At 36.2% G+C, this 17,180-nt stretch overlaps 2 protein-coding genes, 1 long non-coding RNA gene and 1 pseudogene across 3 annotated transcripts; 3 read left to right on the top strand and 1 right to left on the bottom strand.

Moving 5' to 3' along the window:
* The first annotated feature begins 3,087 nt into the window (after window positions 1-3,087).
* On the top strand, window positions 3,088-6,779 carry LOC105109399 (oligopeptide transporter 1-like; annotated as a pseudogene).
* Window positions 6,780-9,782: 3,003 nt separating this feature from the next.
* On the top strand, window positions 9,783-12,955 carry LOC105109398 (oligopeptide transporter 1-like). The gene is made up of 7 exons (XM_011004112.1): window positions 9,783-9,852; window positions 10,501-10,936; window positions 11,086-11,187; window positions 11,277-11,849; window positions 11,951-12,209; window positions 12,286-12,411; window positions 12,460-12,955. The coding sequence occupies exons 1-7, from the start codon at window positions 9,783-9,785 to the stop codon at window positions 12,913-12,915; spliced, it is 2,022 nt and encodes a 673-aa protein (XP_011002414.1). The 3' UTR covers window positions 12,916-12,955.
* A 1,268-nt stretch (window positions 12,956-14,223) lies between these two features.
* Window positions 14,224-14,862, top strand: LOC105109397 (uncharacterized). Its single transcript, XM_011004111.1, has one exon. It carries the CDS (start codon window positions 14,425-14,427, stop codon window positions 14,860-14,862), a length of 438 nt encoding a protein of 145 aa, XP_011002413.1. The 5' UTR covers window positions 14,224-14,424.
* Window positions 14,863-15,110: 248 nt separating this feature from the next.
* LOC105109339 (uncharacterized) lies at window positions 15,111-16,425 on the bottom strand. Its single transcript, XR_839229.1, has 2 exons — window positions 16,232-16,425; window positions 15,111-15,182 (listed from the first exon to the last, which is right to left on the bottom strand). It is a non-coding gene; the product is annotated as an uncharacterized LOC105109339 (long non-coding RNA).
* Window positions 16,426-17,180: the final 755 nt, after the last annotated feature.

Here is a 17,180-nt window from a genome sequence, read left to right as displayed (position 1 = left end):
ACCACGTTAAATATTGTGTCAGTGTGCTTGGCCCTCCTATGAGCAAATATCAGTACATCACCGGTCGGAATTCCCAACATTCTCCATTCATGCATATGCATAGAGGAGCGAGGCCATAGCTGGCACATGCACCTCCTCTTCTCTCTATGTATGATATATGTATAGTTAAATAGTTTTTGAACCAAAAAACTGGCAGTTTTATGAATGCAGTGGCAGTGGCTGTTGTCCTAGTTTCGATTAAATTATCTTACAACTACTGGCCGTTATGTACACACACAAACGTTCATATATATGAGGTTTGATGCCGATACTGATGATCAGTACTGGGCATTGAGATCCTGACAAGTGTCTTTCGTGTGAAGAATGGGTCCACTAAATGACATTAATTGGATGATCTCCACCGCTTGTGACAAGAATATCTTGGTGGTGTAAAAGCAATGTATATTGATCATGTTTTTGCCTGACAGATTAATGAGGGCAAAGCTAGCTGAAACAATTGTTAATGTTATCTGCATTTGTATTTTGCAAGGGAGCATATACAGATGCTCGCCGTTTGATGCGCTCACATGCACTATCTAATCTAAAGCTTGCATAACCATCTATATATATCCTAATAAAGTATACATGCTGGCCGTTTGCTGCTCGATTGTTTTTGTGGTGTAGCGTTGTAATAAATTAACGTATTAAATACTTGATGTTCTAATTTGTTGCGTTTTAAGCATTGCAAAAACAAACATGATGATCTAATATTTTTCATTAATGGAATATTGATGTTGAAGACATGTCTCTCTCTCTCTCTCTCTCTCTCTCTTTATATATATATATATATATATATTTATATTTATAGATATATATATTAAGAATAGAATGACTTTTTAATTAGTGCACACAAATAACTATTAAGCAGTACCCATAATTATTCCTTTTTCTCGTTAGGAATTAAGGAGTACTGATCACTTCAGCATAAAATACAAGCAGCATATACAGGTGCATGTGGATTATGAGCGGCGAAGTTCAGTACATGAATGTGGAAAAATTAATAAGAAATAGACAGTTTTCCATACAAAGAAGAGGCAGAAGTATTGCGAGTGTAGGGGCATGCATGCTAGAATCATAGGGAGGGGAGGGGAGGGGAGGGGCACATATGAGATGAGATAAAGAGGGCTGGTTAGCAGCTTGCAGCGAGAGGAGACCACAAATCAAATCACTATCCTGTGATCAATAATTGAAGATAAGAGCAAAGCCTATTGAGCCCTTGACATGTTTAGAAGCCCCCATGTCCAAATTCAGGCAGGCCCTTTTCCTTTTCCGACATAGAGTTGGATTTCACAAATCATTTACTTTTGGGTTCATGAAGTTGCAAAAGCATGTCCAAGGGGATATGCAAGTAGGCTAGTTTTGCATGTTAAAATTACTATTTTCATTTGACACAAATTTGCTAAGTAATTAACCAAAAAAAACTATATAATATACACATTAACGCTAGGGTTTATATCATTGAAAAGAACATGTTCTGAAAAAAATAAAAATTCTTTATAAAATTATACTACAAATTAATATTTTTATATATTTGTATGTTTCCGTCTTGGTTTTTATAATCAAATTATATATTTATGTCTCTTTTGTTTTTCTTTTTTTATAAGTACAGAATTGAAGCTCCTACTAGGGTTTTATCCATCATAATTAGTTCTCCATTTCTTATTTTACGGGCACAACAAGATATTCAAACGAGTTGTTCATTGATTATCATCAATTTTAATTATAAAAAAGAAAATTTAAAATTTAGAAACTCTCTCACGAACACCATTGCCTTATATATATATATATATGCTCATCAAATGTGAGTATGGCTTCATAACTCTATGGGATTATGACTTAGCACTAATGATTTATGGTGTGATCACCTTGGGACGCCTTTGTATTTCTAGTAATTTAATCCAATTAGGAACGAAAGAAATAAAAATACATCATGCAGCATGTAGTATGGGATATAAATTAAGTTGACATGAGAGTTCACCCTCTAAAAGCCTGGAATGAAGTAGTTTTTTATATAAGAGAAAAAGGTTTTTTTTATTGTCCCAATACAAATATTAATATTTGTAATGCCAAAGTAAAGCCAATTAAATATTAATTCACAAATTTGCCGTAGTCATATCTCGTCGTTTATGTATACAAACACACCTTCGATTTTCCTACTTCTCAATATAGAACTACACATGCAGTCAATTTCTTCTTGAGAATTTGGATCTACATTCATTGGTAAACAAAAATACAGAAGAAAATACACACACTTTCCTTACAACGCTTCCTATTCTCATGGCAAATCTTAAAAAGAAAAAAGCTTGTCTTCAAGACATGTCTCTCATGTGATCCTTTTTACGTACGAAAATTGTCTAAAGAGATAGATAGATAGACATGCCCAAGAGGTGTGTGCACTGTGACTTCAAGGTGAGCATTCTGATGGATAATTAATGCCAGTGTGAAAATAATGCCTTTCCTAAGCAAAGATGGGTCACCTACCAAATGACATTAGCAGATGATTTGCATGATGAGCAAGTAGTTGAGGAAAAGATAGGGTAGGGTAGGGTCAGAGGTGGCAGAGTATACAGCTCGTGTTTGCTCCTCCTCCTTAATTGGTATTCCAGAAGATTTTTCAATTATTAGTGGACTTTTTGGGATGCAAAGTTTGCTTGGAATTATGTTACAGAATGTTACTTGACGTTATGATTAATAGGAACTTGCTAAAACCATAGAAAAGATCTTATGAATAATAAATGTAAGGTAGAAAAAAAAGAAAACATTGGTGCATCATCTTCTTTTCTTATGTTTCACCAATGCAAAGAGCTCATCCTTTCACTGGCTATGCCCCATGATAATAACTTTCCATGCCCTGTAAATGGGAAATGGAATCCTCACTGATTCTTTCCTCCAACTAGGAGGTTCCAAGAATCAGATCTAACGTTCCCTGCTTGGATTTTTCGTCAGAAACGAAGAGCAATCACGAAGCCAGGGAACCGTATATATTGAAAACTTCTGTTGTTAGAAGTCTCACCACATTATAGTTTTAGGTAGTGCAAGTATAGGAGCATGGAGCATGAAGAGACTAATGGTAATGGGACTCGTCTTTCGACCAAGGCCAAGATTCTTGATGAGATGGGTAAATAATTCAGTGTACTCACTTTCTTTTCATAGCTAATGCAGGTTAATTATAAGTCTGCGATTTTAATGATTCATCGATCTCTTGTAGTTGCACTTCCTAAGGATTGCACAGTAGCTGACACTAAATCACTGCCTGAACTGCAGCAGTTAGTCCTGAAAGAGTTTCTAGATTACTCTTTGAATATGAACAGATAGGATAGAAGCTTAGGAATTTACTCATGAATGGTTTGCACCCTTAAATTTAACATTCTTTTGTCCAGTGAGGAATTCAGAACCCGAACATGGTCTGTGTAAGAAGTTTTTGCCTGCGATTCTATGCATGCATATTACTTCAGTTAGCTGTACAAAAAAAAAACAATCATCGCTGAGTATATCAGAATAATCATACCATAAATTTAAAAAGCATCTCAATCCAAAATATTAAATTATTAAATAAAGCCTTATGAAGATAGTGAAATTTAAAAGTTTAATGATATTATTAATAAAATTTTAATATTTTATCAAACAATCATATAAATTTAAAAGCTTAAGTCGTTAAATAAAGATTTAAAAATAATTTTATATTATTTAAAATGGCTATTGTTGTTGTGCATCGTTAATAAAACTCTTTTAGAAAAAGTTTTTAAACTGGAAAGTTGTACCGAGTGATTTTCAAACTCCTAACAATTTATACTTGACTTTGCACATTGCTGAATGTGAATTATCCGAGGATTAAATTACGATCATGGCTATTGTTGTTGTGCATCGTTAATAATTATTTAACAAAATTTAGCAATCCATGACTCTAATAATTTCACTATCTAATAACTATCGTCGCTAATCAACGATTGCTGACTCCTTTTGTCTTTGTTAAAACATGATTTTCTGCAGAAGAGGTAAACGATTCACTAATCGAGCAAGTCAAGCTGACAGTGCCGATTACAGATGATCCAGCATTACCATGCTTAACATTTCGAACATGGGTTTTGGGGATCACATGTTGTGCTCTTCTAGCATTTGTGAATCAGTTCTTTGGTTACCGTCAAAATATACTCTATGTAACATCAGTTTCAGCTCAGATTGCTGTACTGCCAATAGGAAGGCTTATGGAATCAGTTTTACCGAGCAAATTTATTCGGTTTCCCCGAACTAAATGGGCACTTTCATTGAATCCAGGGCCTTTCAACTTAAAAGAACATGTTCTGATCACCATATTTGCAAATTCTGGATCAAGTCCGGCAGCTGCGGTGGCTATTGTCACCATCGTGAAGGCATTTTATCATGGTCATATAGATGCAGTACCAGCTATGTTGTTAACGCAGACGACTCAGGTGAACCTCTCCTAAACTCCACAGCAATTTTTTTCTTGAGGTGAAAATAAAATGCAGGTGATGACTTAGAGAGTATTGATTAATGCTTTGCTCTTTTGAAGAGGGGCGGGTGTGGCCAGCCTCTTTTGTTGAAAAAGAGCCTCCATAAATGCCTATAAATAGACATTCAGTTGTTAGGATATGGATGGGCTGGACTTTTCAGGAAGTTCCTTGTTGATTCCCCTTACATGTGGTGGCCTTCCATTCTGGTTCAAGTTTCCCTCTTCAGGTGTCTCCAGCAACCCCATTTTCTATCAGTTTATGATAAGTATCTCCTCTTTTCTCTTCTCTAATTCGTTTTTCTTTCGAATCCTCCAGGGCATTGCATGAAGTTGAGATCAGGCGTAAGGGAGGCCTAACGAGGCTGCAGTTCTTCCTCGTGGTCCTTGTATCAAGCTTCGCATACTATATAGTCCCCGGCTACCTCTTCCAATCTATAACTGCTCTTTCCTCTATCTGTTGGTTATGGAAGGATTCGGTCACTGCCCAACAAATTGGTTCAGGTCTTCATGGCCTGGGCGTTAGCTCTTTCGCCATTGATTGGTCAACGGTAGCTGGTTTCCTAGGATCTCCCTTGGCCACTCGAGGATTTGCTATTATCAACAAACTGTTTGGTTATATTATAATTCTCTACATCGTAATCCCCATAGCTTACTGGACCAACTCATATGGTGCCAAAAGTTTTCCCATTTCCTCTTCACATGTTTTCGATGCTTATGGACAACCCTACGATGTTTCAAGAGTTCTAAATGAGACAACCCTCAAATTCACTCAACCAGGATATGATGGCTACAGCAAAGTCAACCTAAGTATCTTCTTCGTTTACAACTATGGTCTTAACTTTGCCATATTGGCTGCTGCATTAACTCATGTGGCACTTTTCCATGGAAGGTATTTATCAACAGATTCTGAGGTTTTTTATGACGCTAATCTCATTCCGTCAATAGATATCATAACATATCATTATTTGTCTGATTACCTTGTCCTTCTGTTTGCAGAGAAATTTGGCATCAAACAAAAGCAGCATATCAAGACAAGTACGCTAATGTCCACACTAGAATAATGAAGAAGAATTACGAAGCTGTCCCTCAATGGTGGTTTTACTCCCTCTTGATCATAGTAGTTGCACTAACCTTGCTTAGTTGTGAAGGCTTTGGTAAACAGTTGCAACTTCCTTACTGGGGTGTCCTACTGGCAGTTGGCTTGGCTCTCATGTTCACCCTTCCAGTCGGTGTTCTTGCAGCAACTACAAACCAGGTATGATCTTGGCAGACTAGGTTTCTAACCTGCTCGTGTTAATTGTCCTCCTATTAATGTCGAAATTGTTGTGCAGCAACCAGAACTCAACGTTATCACCGAGCTAATAATCGGTTACATGTATCCGGGGAGACTCCTTGCAAATGTTACTTTCAAGAACTATGGCTACACTAGCATGTCACAAGCAATCTCGTTCCTCTCAGACTTCAAGCTGGGACATTATATGAAAATTCCCCCCAAGTCCATGTTTGTTGTCCAGGTATCAATTTAAAATCAAATCAGGCAATCATAGCCTAATGTAATATACTGGAAGCCCACTTTAGAATTAATACCATTGATGTTATGTCAATAACAGATAGTAGGGACTTTAATTTCATCTTCAGTCTACTTCGGCACGGGTTAGTGGCTCCTTACCTCGGTGGAAAACATCTGCGATCCATCAAAACTGCCAGAAGGAAGCCAATGGACATGTCCCGGAGTCGATGTATTCTACAATGCCTCTGTCATTTGGGGTGTGGTTGGACCGATGCGAATGTTTGGACGCCTTGGTTTGTACTCTAGGATGAACTATTTCTTTCTCATTGGCCTTCTTGCGCCGGTGCCAGTGTGGATACTCTCTCTCAAATTCCCGGAGAAGACATGGATCAAGTACATTAACGTGCCTATTATCTTAAGCGGCACAGGAGGTATGCCAGCAGTCAAGGCTGTGAACTAAATGTGCAAGCTTTCTGTAGGCATTGTCTTCAACTCGGTTGTCTACAACAGATATAGAGGATGGTGGGTTAGGCACAACTACATCCTATCAGCAGGATTAGATGCTGGAGTTGCTTTCTCAGCCGTTCTGCTCTTTTTTACATTACAGATGAAGAACATTAATGGACCAACGTGCTGGGGCTTGGAGGTTTCTGATCATTGTCCCTTGGCAACTTGTCCTACAGCCCCTGGCATTCAGGTGGAGGGATGTCCTGTTTTTCAATGACAGGTTCCTTTATCAGCATCTCTACTGGGGTTAAGGTTAAGGTCAAACTCGAGTTGACATAGCTATCTAGTAATCAACTCTTTTTTTAAGTTTTTTTTTTTTTTTTTCACATCACCTCACCTCAGGGCACCTTGGAATTTCTAGCAAGTTGAGCAAAGAAAAGAAAGAAAGAAATAAATAAATAAATCAAGCGTGTGAGACAAAGGTTCGTGGACTGAACTAGTAGCTAGGTCCCCATAATATCGAGTTTTTTCACAAACATTTGCTGTCATGAACTCAAATATGTAAAAATGTATTCTTTATTACAAAGAACCTAGAAGATTTGTTGATTTCCTTGTAGGTCTTCACAAATAGCATGATTCGCAGGTACAATGCTTTTTTTATTTTTTCGTCTTCCAATTTTTTTAATATATATTTTTAATCTTTTTCTATTAGTCTTTTAATATTATTTAATATTACGTTTACTTATAACTAGTCTTAGTGATTTGTTCATCACTTTCTATAGACATATCACATACTTGACAAAATATCATTGGGTTGGTTATTGATTTTTCAAAAATTTATTTGATTTTATTGTTTTTACAATATAAAAGTTAAGAGATCAAAATTAAATAAGAAAAAAAAAACCAGCCCAATTATATAAAATTAAAAAACAATAAAACTGGTCCTTGTACTTTTTTGTTATATTGCCAAAATCCTGATCTGTCAATTCTTTATATTTACAAAACCTGAAAACAATAAATCTGTTTTTCAAGATCCAAAGTTCTAAACATTCAATGAATTCGTTTTAATCTAACTAACACCTTAAAACATCAATTAAAACTCTTAAATCATTCAATCATCAAATAAAAATAAAAACTCTAAACTCTTCTTAAATCCTTCCATAATCAAATCCTAACCTTAGTGTTTTTAGAGAAAAAATAATGCTCTAGTAATTTTTTACAAATATCTTTCTTATTGTTATTTTAAAGCATCCAAGGTTTTTTTTAATATAAGTGGTAATTGCTTTTAATTTTTATTAAATAAATGGCATAGAACAAAAAAATAATATTGAGGTGACATATATTAATAAGAAAAGGAGGGTTTATACTAGCAAATTATTTTGTTTTAAAAAAATTAAATTATTATTATTCTTATTTATAAAAAAAATATCATCATGTAAATAAACAAATAACACCTTGATGGCTACAAAACAAGATCAAGTGTCTTAATCTTTAATATTCATTACTTGGTATTTGGTAAAAGAAAACAACATTTTAATAATATTGATGTATAAAAACCTTGGTTGGTTTTATTAAATGTATGTCATTAGGGAGCTACTTATTTGTTCTTCAACCCTTTTTGGAAGCAAAACTTTAATTTCAAAATTGATTTTCTTGGTGTTTAAAAAAAAGTAATGATAAAAAGAAGAAAAGAGAAAACAATGCTCTAGCAATTTTTATTTAAATGCCTAGATTAGTTTGGATTGGATTTTAAATTGAACCTTGAATCTGCTGGGTAAACATGAATCTCAAAAATATCTTTTTTATTCTTATTTTAAAACATCCAAGATATTTTTTAATATAAGTGGTAATTGCTTTTGATTTTTATTAATAAATGACATAGCACAAAAAAAATGTATAGAGGTGACATTTTAATAAGAAAATGAGAGTTTATACTAGCAAATTATTTTGTTTAAAAAAATTATTATTATTATTATTTATAAAAAAATATCATCATGTAAATAAATAAATAAAACTTTGATTGCAACATGCAACAAGATCAAGTGTCTTAATCTCTCATATTCCTGACTTGGTATTTGATAAAAGAAAAAAACATTTTGATAATATTGATGCATCAAAACCTTGGTTGGTTTTATTAAATGTATGTTTCAAATTTTAAAGGGATTTTGTATTCCGTCATGGAACATATATATTCAAAATATACATTTAAAAAATTGTGATGGGTAAGGCTTAATGCATGCAAACGAACAGTGGATCGATGGGACTTGAAAGCAACCTATATTCATTTCTTTATCACCTTTTCTCGTATCCTCGACTCGGACACAACTCGAAACGAGGGGTAGGAGCAACTTATGGGTGGCATTAATAGGCCAGCCATGTATTTACCTTTCTCAACCGTGGTGACAGAAACTTGTTGGAGCTTCATTTCTGTTGTCTCTCAATTTGTCTTGCCACCTTTCATGTATATAAATTGTTAGGACAATATCATTATTGTTTCTATATGGATTGTACACTTGCAGTTTTGCCGTCCATTATATATATGCTCTGTGATGGTAGATTATTACGTTGACTGCTACTGCTTGAGGTGTGTTTTTGCATGCTGGCTTCTTCGATATCCTTAGATTCCTTTTCTCGACATCAAAAATAGACGTTAATTCAACTGCAACTGGTTTCTTCTTACCAAACAATGTGTGCCATGTCAAAAAGGTAAGACCATGCCAGTGTTGAAAAAAATGTCCTGGCCTAAGCAACGGTGGGTCACCTGCCAAATGAAATTAGCAGGTTAATTGCATGGCGAGCAAGTAGCACGCACTCCTCTTTTATGGGGCTTTTCACCATGGCATTACTGCATTACAGTCTCTACACATAAGCTAAATTAGTTGAGGAGAAGATGGGGCAGGGTAGGGTAGGGTAGGATAAGAAGTGGCAGAGCATACAGGCCTTGTTTGCTTCTGCTCCTTGGCATACCAAGAGATTTTTCCCTTGTTAGTAAATTTTTGGGGACACAAAGCTTGTTTGGAATTATGTTAAAGAGTTTCACTTGACGTTGTGGCTATGCCCCATGATAATATTTGTCCATGCCTTGTAAATAGGAAATGGAATCTTGACTGCCGCTAGCTGCCAACTATATGAGGTTCCAAGAATCAGATTTAACATTCTCTGCTTGGATTGTCCTCGCGTCTCAGAACAGAAACAAAGAGATATCATGACACCAAAGAATGAGTACAAATATGAAGCCAAGGAATCGTGTATATAGAAACTTCTGTTGTTGGAACTTTCATCAGAGTCCAGTTTAAGTAGTGCAAGCATTGAAGCATGGAGCATGTAGAGAGCAATGGTAATGGGATTTGTCTTCCGACCAAGGTCAGGATGCTTGATGAGACAGGTAAATAATTCAGTCTGCTCACTTTCTTTTCACAGCTTATGCATGTTAATTATAAGTTTGCCTGCGATTCTATGTCCTTGCAATGCATATTAATTCAGTTTAGCTGTATACAAATGTCATTGCTCAGTCAAGATATCAGAGTCATCATACCATAAGAACCTCTCATTCTTATCTGTGTATAGCTATGAGGTGTAAGCATTGAACAAGTTCACGAGAAGTCGATGCATATGTACACTTACATAGTTTCAAATCGTGGTTTCAATCACCATCATGTCAAAAAATAAAAGTTTTATAGACATAAAACTTGTACCAGTCCACATTATTACCTGGAATCGATGTTGATTTCAAACTCATGGTAATTTAGTCAACATCACTCTAATACTATACCAAAAAAAAGCTCAACTCAAAAGCTAGCTTAAATGAGATACAAAATATAATTTATACTATTTTCTAACATTATACATTGCTAAATGTGAACTTTCCTCGTGTTAGATTACGGTCATGGCTATTGTTGTTGAGCATCGTTAATAATTTTTTAACAAAATTGAGCAATGCGTGCCTATCTAATAATTTCACTATCTAATAACTATCGTCGCTGATCAACCAGTGCCGACTCTTTTTTGTTTGTGAAAACAAAATTTTCTGCAGAAAAGGTAAATGATTCACCAATCGAGCAAGTCAGGCTCACAGTTCCGGTTACAGATGATCCAACATTACCATGCTTGACGTTTCGGACATGGGTTTTGGGGATCACATGTTGTGCTCTTCTGGCATTTGCGAATCAGTTCTTTGGTTATCGTCAAAATGTACTCTACTTATCATCAGTTGCAGCTCAGATTGCTGCAATACCAATAGGAAAGCTTATGGAAGCAGTTTTACCAAACAAATGTATTCGTATTCCCAAAACGAAATGGTCATTTTCAATGAATCCAGGGCCTTTCAACTTAAAAGAACATGTTCTGATCACCATATTTGCAAATTCTGGATCAAGTCCGGCAGCTGCGGTGGCTATTATCACCATCGTGAAGGCATTTTATCATGGTCATATAGATGCAGTACCAGCTATGTTGTTAACGCAGACGACTCAGATGAACCTCTCCTAAACTCCACAGCAATTTTTTTCTTGAGGTGAAAATAAAATGCAGGTGATGACTTGGGGAGTATTGATTAATGCTTTGCTCTTTCTTCAATATGCTTAATAAAACATGCTTACTTCCAATTTTGTTGAAACATTCAGTTGTTAGGATATGGATGGGCTGGACTTTTCAGGAAGTTCCTTGTTGATTCCCCTTACATGTGGTGGCCTTCCATTCTGGTTCAAGTTTCCCTCTTCAGGTGTCTCCAGCAACCCCATTTTCTATCAGTTTATGATTAGGATCTCCTCTTTTCTCTTCTCTAATTCGTTTTTCTTTCGAATCCTCCAGGGCATTGCATGAAGTTGAGATCAGGCGTAAGGGAGGCCTAACGAGGCTGCAGTTCTTCCTCGTGGTCCTTGTATCAAGCTTCGCATACTATATAGTCCCCGGCTATCTCTTCCAATCTATGACTGCTCTTTCCATTGCCTGTTGGATATGGAAGGATTCAGTCACTGCCCAACAAGTTGGCTCAGGTCTTCATGGCCTAGGCGTTGGCTCTTTCGCCATCGATCGGTCTACCATAGCTGGTTTCCTAGGATCTCCCTTGGCCACTCGAGGATTTGCTATTATCAACAATTTATTTGGCTATATCATAATTCTCTACATCGTAATCCCCATAGCTTACTGGACCAACTCATATGGTGCCAAACGTTTTCCCATTTTCTCTTCACATGTTTTCGATGCTAATGGACAACCCTACGATGTTTCAAGAGTTCTAAATGAGACAACCCTTGAATTAAGTAAACCAGGATATGATGGCTACAGCAAAGTCAACCTAAGTATCTTCTTCGTTTACACCTACGGTATTAGCTTTGCTATATTGGCTGCTGCCTTAACTCATGTAGCACTTTTCCATGGAAGGTATTTATCAACAGATTCTTAGTTTTTTTATGATGCTAATCTGCATTCCATCAACAGATAACCTATTATTATGTCTGATTAGCCTATCTTTCTGTTTGCAGAGAAATTTGGCATCAATCAAAAACAGCATATCAAGACAAGTACGCTGATGTCCACAGTAGAATAATGAAGAAAAATTATGAAGCTGTCCCTCAATGGTGGTTTTATTCACTCTTGATTGTAGTTAATGGATTAGCCTTGCTTACTTGTGAAGGCTTTGGTGGACAGTTACAACTTCCTTACTGGGGTGTCCTACTGGCGATTGGCTTGACTCTCATGTTCACCCTTCCAGTTGGTGTTCTTGCAGCAACTACAAACCAGGTATGATCCTGGAAGACTAAGTTTCCAACCTGTTTGTGTTACTTGAGCCTATATTAATGTCAAAATGGTTGTGCAGGTCCCGGGAATCAACATTCTCACTGAGCTAATAATCGGTTACATGTATCCGGGGAAGCCCCTTGCAAATGTTACTTTCAAGAACTATGGCTACACTAGCATGTCACAAGCAATCTCGTTCCTCTCAGCCATCCATCAAAACTGCCAGTAGGAAGCCCATGGACATGCCCGGGAGATGATGCGAATGTTTGGACGTCTTGGTTTGTACTCTAAGATGAACTATTTCTTTCTCATTGGATTTCTTGCACCAGTGCCAGTGTGGATACTCTCCCTCAAGTTCCCCGAAAAGACATGGATCAAGTACGTTAATGTGCCTATTATCTTAAGCGGCACAGGAGGTATGCCAGCAGTCAAGGCTGTGAACTACATGTGCTGGTATGCTGTAGGCATTTTCTTCAACTTGGTTGTCTACAACAGATATAGAGGATGGTGGGTTAGGCAGAACTACATCCTATCAGCAGGATTAGATGCTGGAGTTGCTTTCTTAGCAATTCTCCTCTTTTTTACATTAGAGTTGAAGAACATTAATGGACCAACCTGGTGGGGCTTGGAGGTTTGTGATCATTGTCCCTTGGCAACTTGTCCTACCGCCCCTGGCATTCAGGTGGAGGGGTGTCCTGTTTTTCAATGACAGGTTCGTTTATCAGCATCTACACTGGGGTTAAGGTTAATGATCATGACCTTAGATAAATAATAAAATTGTAACTTAATTCCCATTAGTACAAGAGCCAATGTGGATCCAGTGATGTTAAAATATTTCCAGCTCTAACACCACCTGTTGCTGCTACTGACATTACCATCAAGGCACCTAAATTATCTAATCTAACTTCATCAGTTGCTGTAACTTAAAAAACTACTCTAATGTCATATTTCTAGAAGTTTGAGATGGGCCAGAGCACAAAACAAAAAAATGTTTTATGAAATTAAATATATTTCACTGCTCGTATTTCCCATCATTGATAATCATCACCCTTTCCCTCGAATCCCACCATGACGACCACCACATCCACTGCATTCATCACTTCCATCGCCACCGCCTATCTTTCCAGTTCGGTCTCACACGCCTTGGAACCCCCGAGTGCTGGCTTATTCTCCAGCGAAGAAGAATGATTCTTTTCCAATGGTAGTTCTGTTCTCCACCACCGCTTTGAACATAATTTCGAAATGGTACATTCTTCTCCATCAGGAACGATGCTGGTACCAATGCCTCCAACGCCTCTTCCACCATTGCGTATAATAGTAGTAGTACTGCCACCGTTGCGTTCAATATTATTTCCAGGGCTTCCAACTCTAGCGGGGGCATCACCTTTCACTGGGCTGCCACCTTTGCTTCCACCAGCACCGTCATCTTTGATGCAAAGTGCCGATAGCTATGCAGTTTCTTCTCTTTAATTACACACACAAGATAATTAAGCAGAAAGTAATTAAGTTTACTTGTTGAGTCACCAGTTTAATCATATTAGTTTTCCAAGCAATTCAAATTAAATTCAGTCTAAACTAGATCTTGAATCATTAAAGTACGGAACTAATCTGTTTAATAACCATGATTAACATTGAGCAATATTTTTTTTATATCAATTTTCTAGTATTTGTGGCACATCCCAACAAATTATTCGATCCCAATTCTGCTTCCTAAATTTCTCATATCTTACTAAGTTACCCTTCAAATTCAATAATCAAGTTAATGAAGTTGTTGTTGTTGTTGTTTTATATATATATATATATATATAAAGTTTGCTTTGCCATGGAGTACAAGAAAGGACAAGAAAATTGATGATTCTTTGACGATGTGAAGCAGGCAGGGGGACCCTATGTCCACTACACAAGGATTATGAGATAAGAAAAGTCATCCATTGCTGTAACCCTACCCCGTGCACAAAGGAAAAAGATCATTCTACTTTCGAAACTTGAAATGGATCTCTGAACGTTAAGAATCTAACCATGAAAGTTAAAGGAACTTAATGGATGGTCAGGATTGATTGCTTGAAACTAAGAAATAAACATTAGGGGCTCAAAGGATTCCAAGATTCCCCACCCACTAGGGCAAACTTTTTGGTAATGTACCTTAAAGGAAGGTTTGCTATTTTGGTAGCTAGATCTGCATCATTTTTCATATTTTCAGGCGTTACAGTAACAAAACATGGAAGCTCTCCTCTCCCAATTCACCTTGCTCTCCAACCAAGCTTGCCAAGACAAAAACTTCGATCCCTCCTCCATTGATAACCTTATGAAACTCTTTGAGACAGAAGCATACAACTCATGGGCAGCAATGGAACTTGAACAAGAAATGGAAGTCAAACAAGCTGAAGTGGCTATGCAACAAGCTGAGGATTATCTTGATACAGTCATGGAAGATGCCATAGATGAATTTAGGAGGTTTGAAGTGGAAATGGAACGCATGGCAAGGAATGAACTGGAAAGTTTAGAAAAGACTGCTGAGAGTGCTAGAAACATGGGAAATCTAATGGAGAAAGCTGCAACTGTTGCTTCTACGAAGTACATGGAGGCTGCACTTAATTCTGCTTCTGCTTCCATGAATACAGCTTGGAAGGATAGCCACACACAAAGGACTCTCTAACAAAATAGGTTGTTTAGTAAACCTTAAAGCAAAGTATGATGAGATGAAAGAATGAGTTGCCCCCGTGTCAAATAAAACTCTAACCTCGAAGGAACATATTAAGAGAGTACCTAAGACAACAGTATTGGATGCCTGGGCATCCTGTTGAGTAATGGCAAAAACTCGTGTCTGTCTCTGACTTGTTGGCGCAAAACCTCTACTGCCTACTCCACGGCCCCGCTGGCCACGCCCGCCAACTCCACGACCACCCCGGAAAATATAGAACTAAAGGAACGTCAGACGAAAGACCCGAAAATCCTATTGAGGATCGTTAGGAGAACCTACAACAATATATGAAATATACTAAAAAACAACTCAAAAAAAATATATCAATGCATAAAATAAAACTAGGTTTACTCTCCTAGGTTTAGGGACTAAAACGATAATTATCCAAATAGGGACCAAAATATAATTTTACCAAAACTGGACCAAACTGTAAATATATAACCATACTGAAATTTCACCCATAAACCATCCTTCATTCTGTCCAGAACAAACTAGGGACCTAAAAGTAATTTTTATAAATTTTAGGGACTAAAATGCAAATTCCCAAAATTTAGGGACCAAACTAAAAATATTCCAAATCAATTATCAAACTGAGATTTATCATCCTTAACCTCATAATAACACTGTCCAGAATCTCAAAATACCATGAGGGGTCAGATTATAATTTTCCCAAAGTTTAGGGACTAAAATGTAAATTCTTAAATTTAGGGACCAAACAGAAAATATTCCAAATCAATTATCAAACTGAGATTCATCATCCTTAACCTCATAATAACACTGTACAGAATCTCAAAATACTATTAGGGGTCAAATTATAATTTTCCCAAAGTTTAGGGACTAAACTGTAATTTCTTAAATTTAAGGACCAAACTGAAAATATTCTAAATCAATTATCAAACTGAGATTCATCATCCTTAACCTCATAATAACACTGTCCAGAATCTCAAAATACCATTAGGGGTCAGATTATAGTTTTCCCAAAGTTTAGGGACTAAACTGTAATTTCCACAAATTGAGGGACCAAATTGAATTTTCATCATCTTCAACCTCAAACCCAGAATTGTTCACAGATTACCTACTGTTCTTTCCAGACTTCCAACTCAAAATTCACAATTTACACAAATCATAACTCAACATCATCATCTTTACCAACAATCTCTCAAAATCAACTAATTAATCAATTACCCACAACAATCAACCTTATAACATTCAAATTAATTCATCAATTAACCCAAAACATAAATTTTCAAAACCCTAATATTTATCAAAACATAAATTTAAATTTCAAACAACACATTTATACATTTAACAACCTAAATCTTACCTTTAAAGTTATTTCCTCTCAATCTCTTTCCTTTCCCTTCTCTTCCCCTCTTTTCTCTTCTTCTTCTTCCTTCTCCCTCTCTTACGTTTGCTCTCAAAAATACAGCTCTCTCTTTTGTTCTTTTGTTTTATTTTTCTTCCTATTTATATTTATCAACTATTATTCAATTACCACAATACTCCTTATTCATTTTACTCACTTCTAAGCCTTTAAGGGCTTTGTTGCCTTTTCCTATTCCTTTTTGTTTTTCAAAACATTACAAAGAAGGCCTGCATGCACTCTCTCGATCTCCAAATCCCTCAACTGTAAGTACTGCTTCTATTGTTTTGCTTTAATGAATCACTCGGGCCAGAAATGTGATGTTTTGAATAAATGAGTAGAAAAATACAATAAAACTCTTGATGGCTTAAAGTGTGGGAATAAATGAATGAGGGGTAATGTAATAATTCAACAAAATTTGATAAATATAAATAGAAAGTAAAATAAAAAACAAAAGAAGTGATCTGAAATTTGAGAGAGAATCGATAAGAGAGAGAAGGGAGAAAGAAGAAGAAGAGAAAAGAGGGAAATTAGAAGAAAAATGGAAAGGAGTTGAAGGAAATAAGTTTAAAGGTAAGATTATATATAAATATATGTTGATTAAGCTTTAATTTTGGTTTTGATAAATGTTAGGGTTTTGAAAATTTGTTTTGGGTTTGATTGATGAATTAATTGAATGTTATGGGTTGATTGTTATGGGTAATGGATTATTTGGTGGATTTTGAGAGATTGAATTGAAAGATGATGATTTTGAGTTATGATTTTGTTTGAATGGTAAAATTATGTTAGAAATAAGGAAAGAACAATAGGTAATCTGTGAAAATTCTGGGTTTGAGGTTGAAGATGATGAAAATTCAATTTGGTCCCTCAATTTTGGAAAATTACAGTTTAGTCCCCAAACTTTGGAAAA

This window comes from Populus euphratica, unplaced genomic scaffold, assembly GCF_000495115.2.
Source record: "Populus euphratica unplaced genomic scaffold, PopEup_1.0 scaffold215.1, whole genome shotgun sequence".
NCBI classification, from domain to species: domain Eukaryota; kingdom Viridiplantae; phylum Streptophyta; class Magnoliopsida; order Malpighiales; family Salicaceae; genus Populus; species Populus euphratica.
The sequence above is the reverse complement of the archived record's forward strand: the minus strand, read 5'-3'. Positions and strand labels throughout refer to the sequence as shown.

Coding starts and splice junctions, on each gene's coding strand:
- LOC105109398 (XM_011004112.1), top strand. CDS start 9,783: ATGGAGCATGTAGAGAGCAATGGTAATGGGATTTGTCTTCCGACCAAG. Junction 10,937..11,085: donor ATGTTGTTAACGCAGACGAC/TCAGATGAACCT, acceptor TTGTTGAAACAT/TCAGTTGTTAGGATATGGAT. Junction 11,850..11,950: donor GTAGCACTTTTCCATGGAAG/GTATTTATCAAC, acceptor TTCTGTTTGCAG/AGAAATTTGGCATCAATCAA.
- LOC105109397 (XM_011004111.1), top strand. CDS start 14,425: ATGGAAGCTCTCCTCTCCCAATTCACCTTGCTCTCCAACCAAGCTTGC.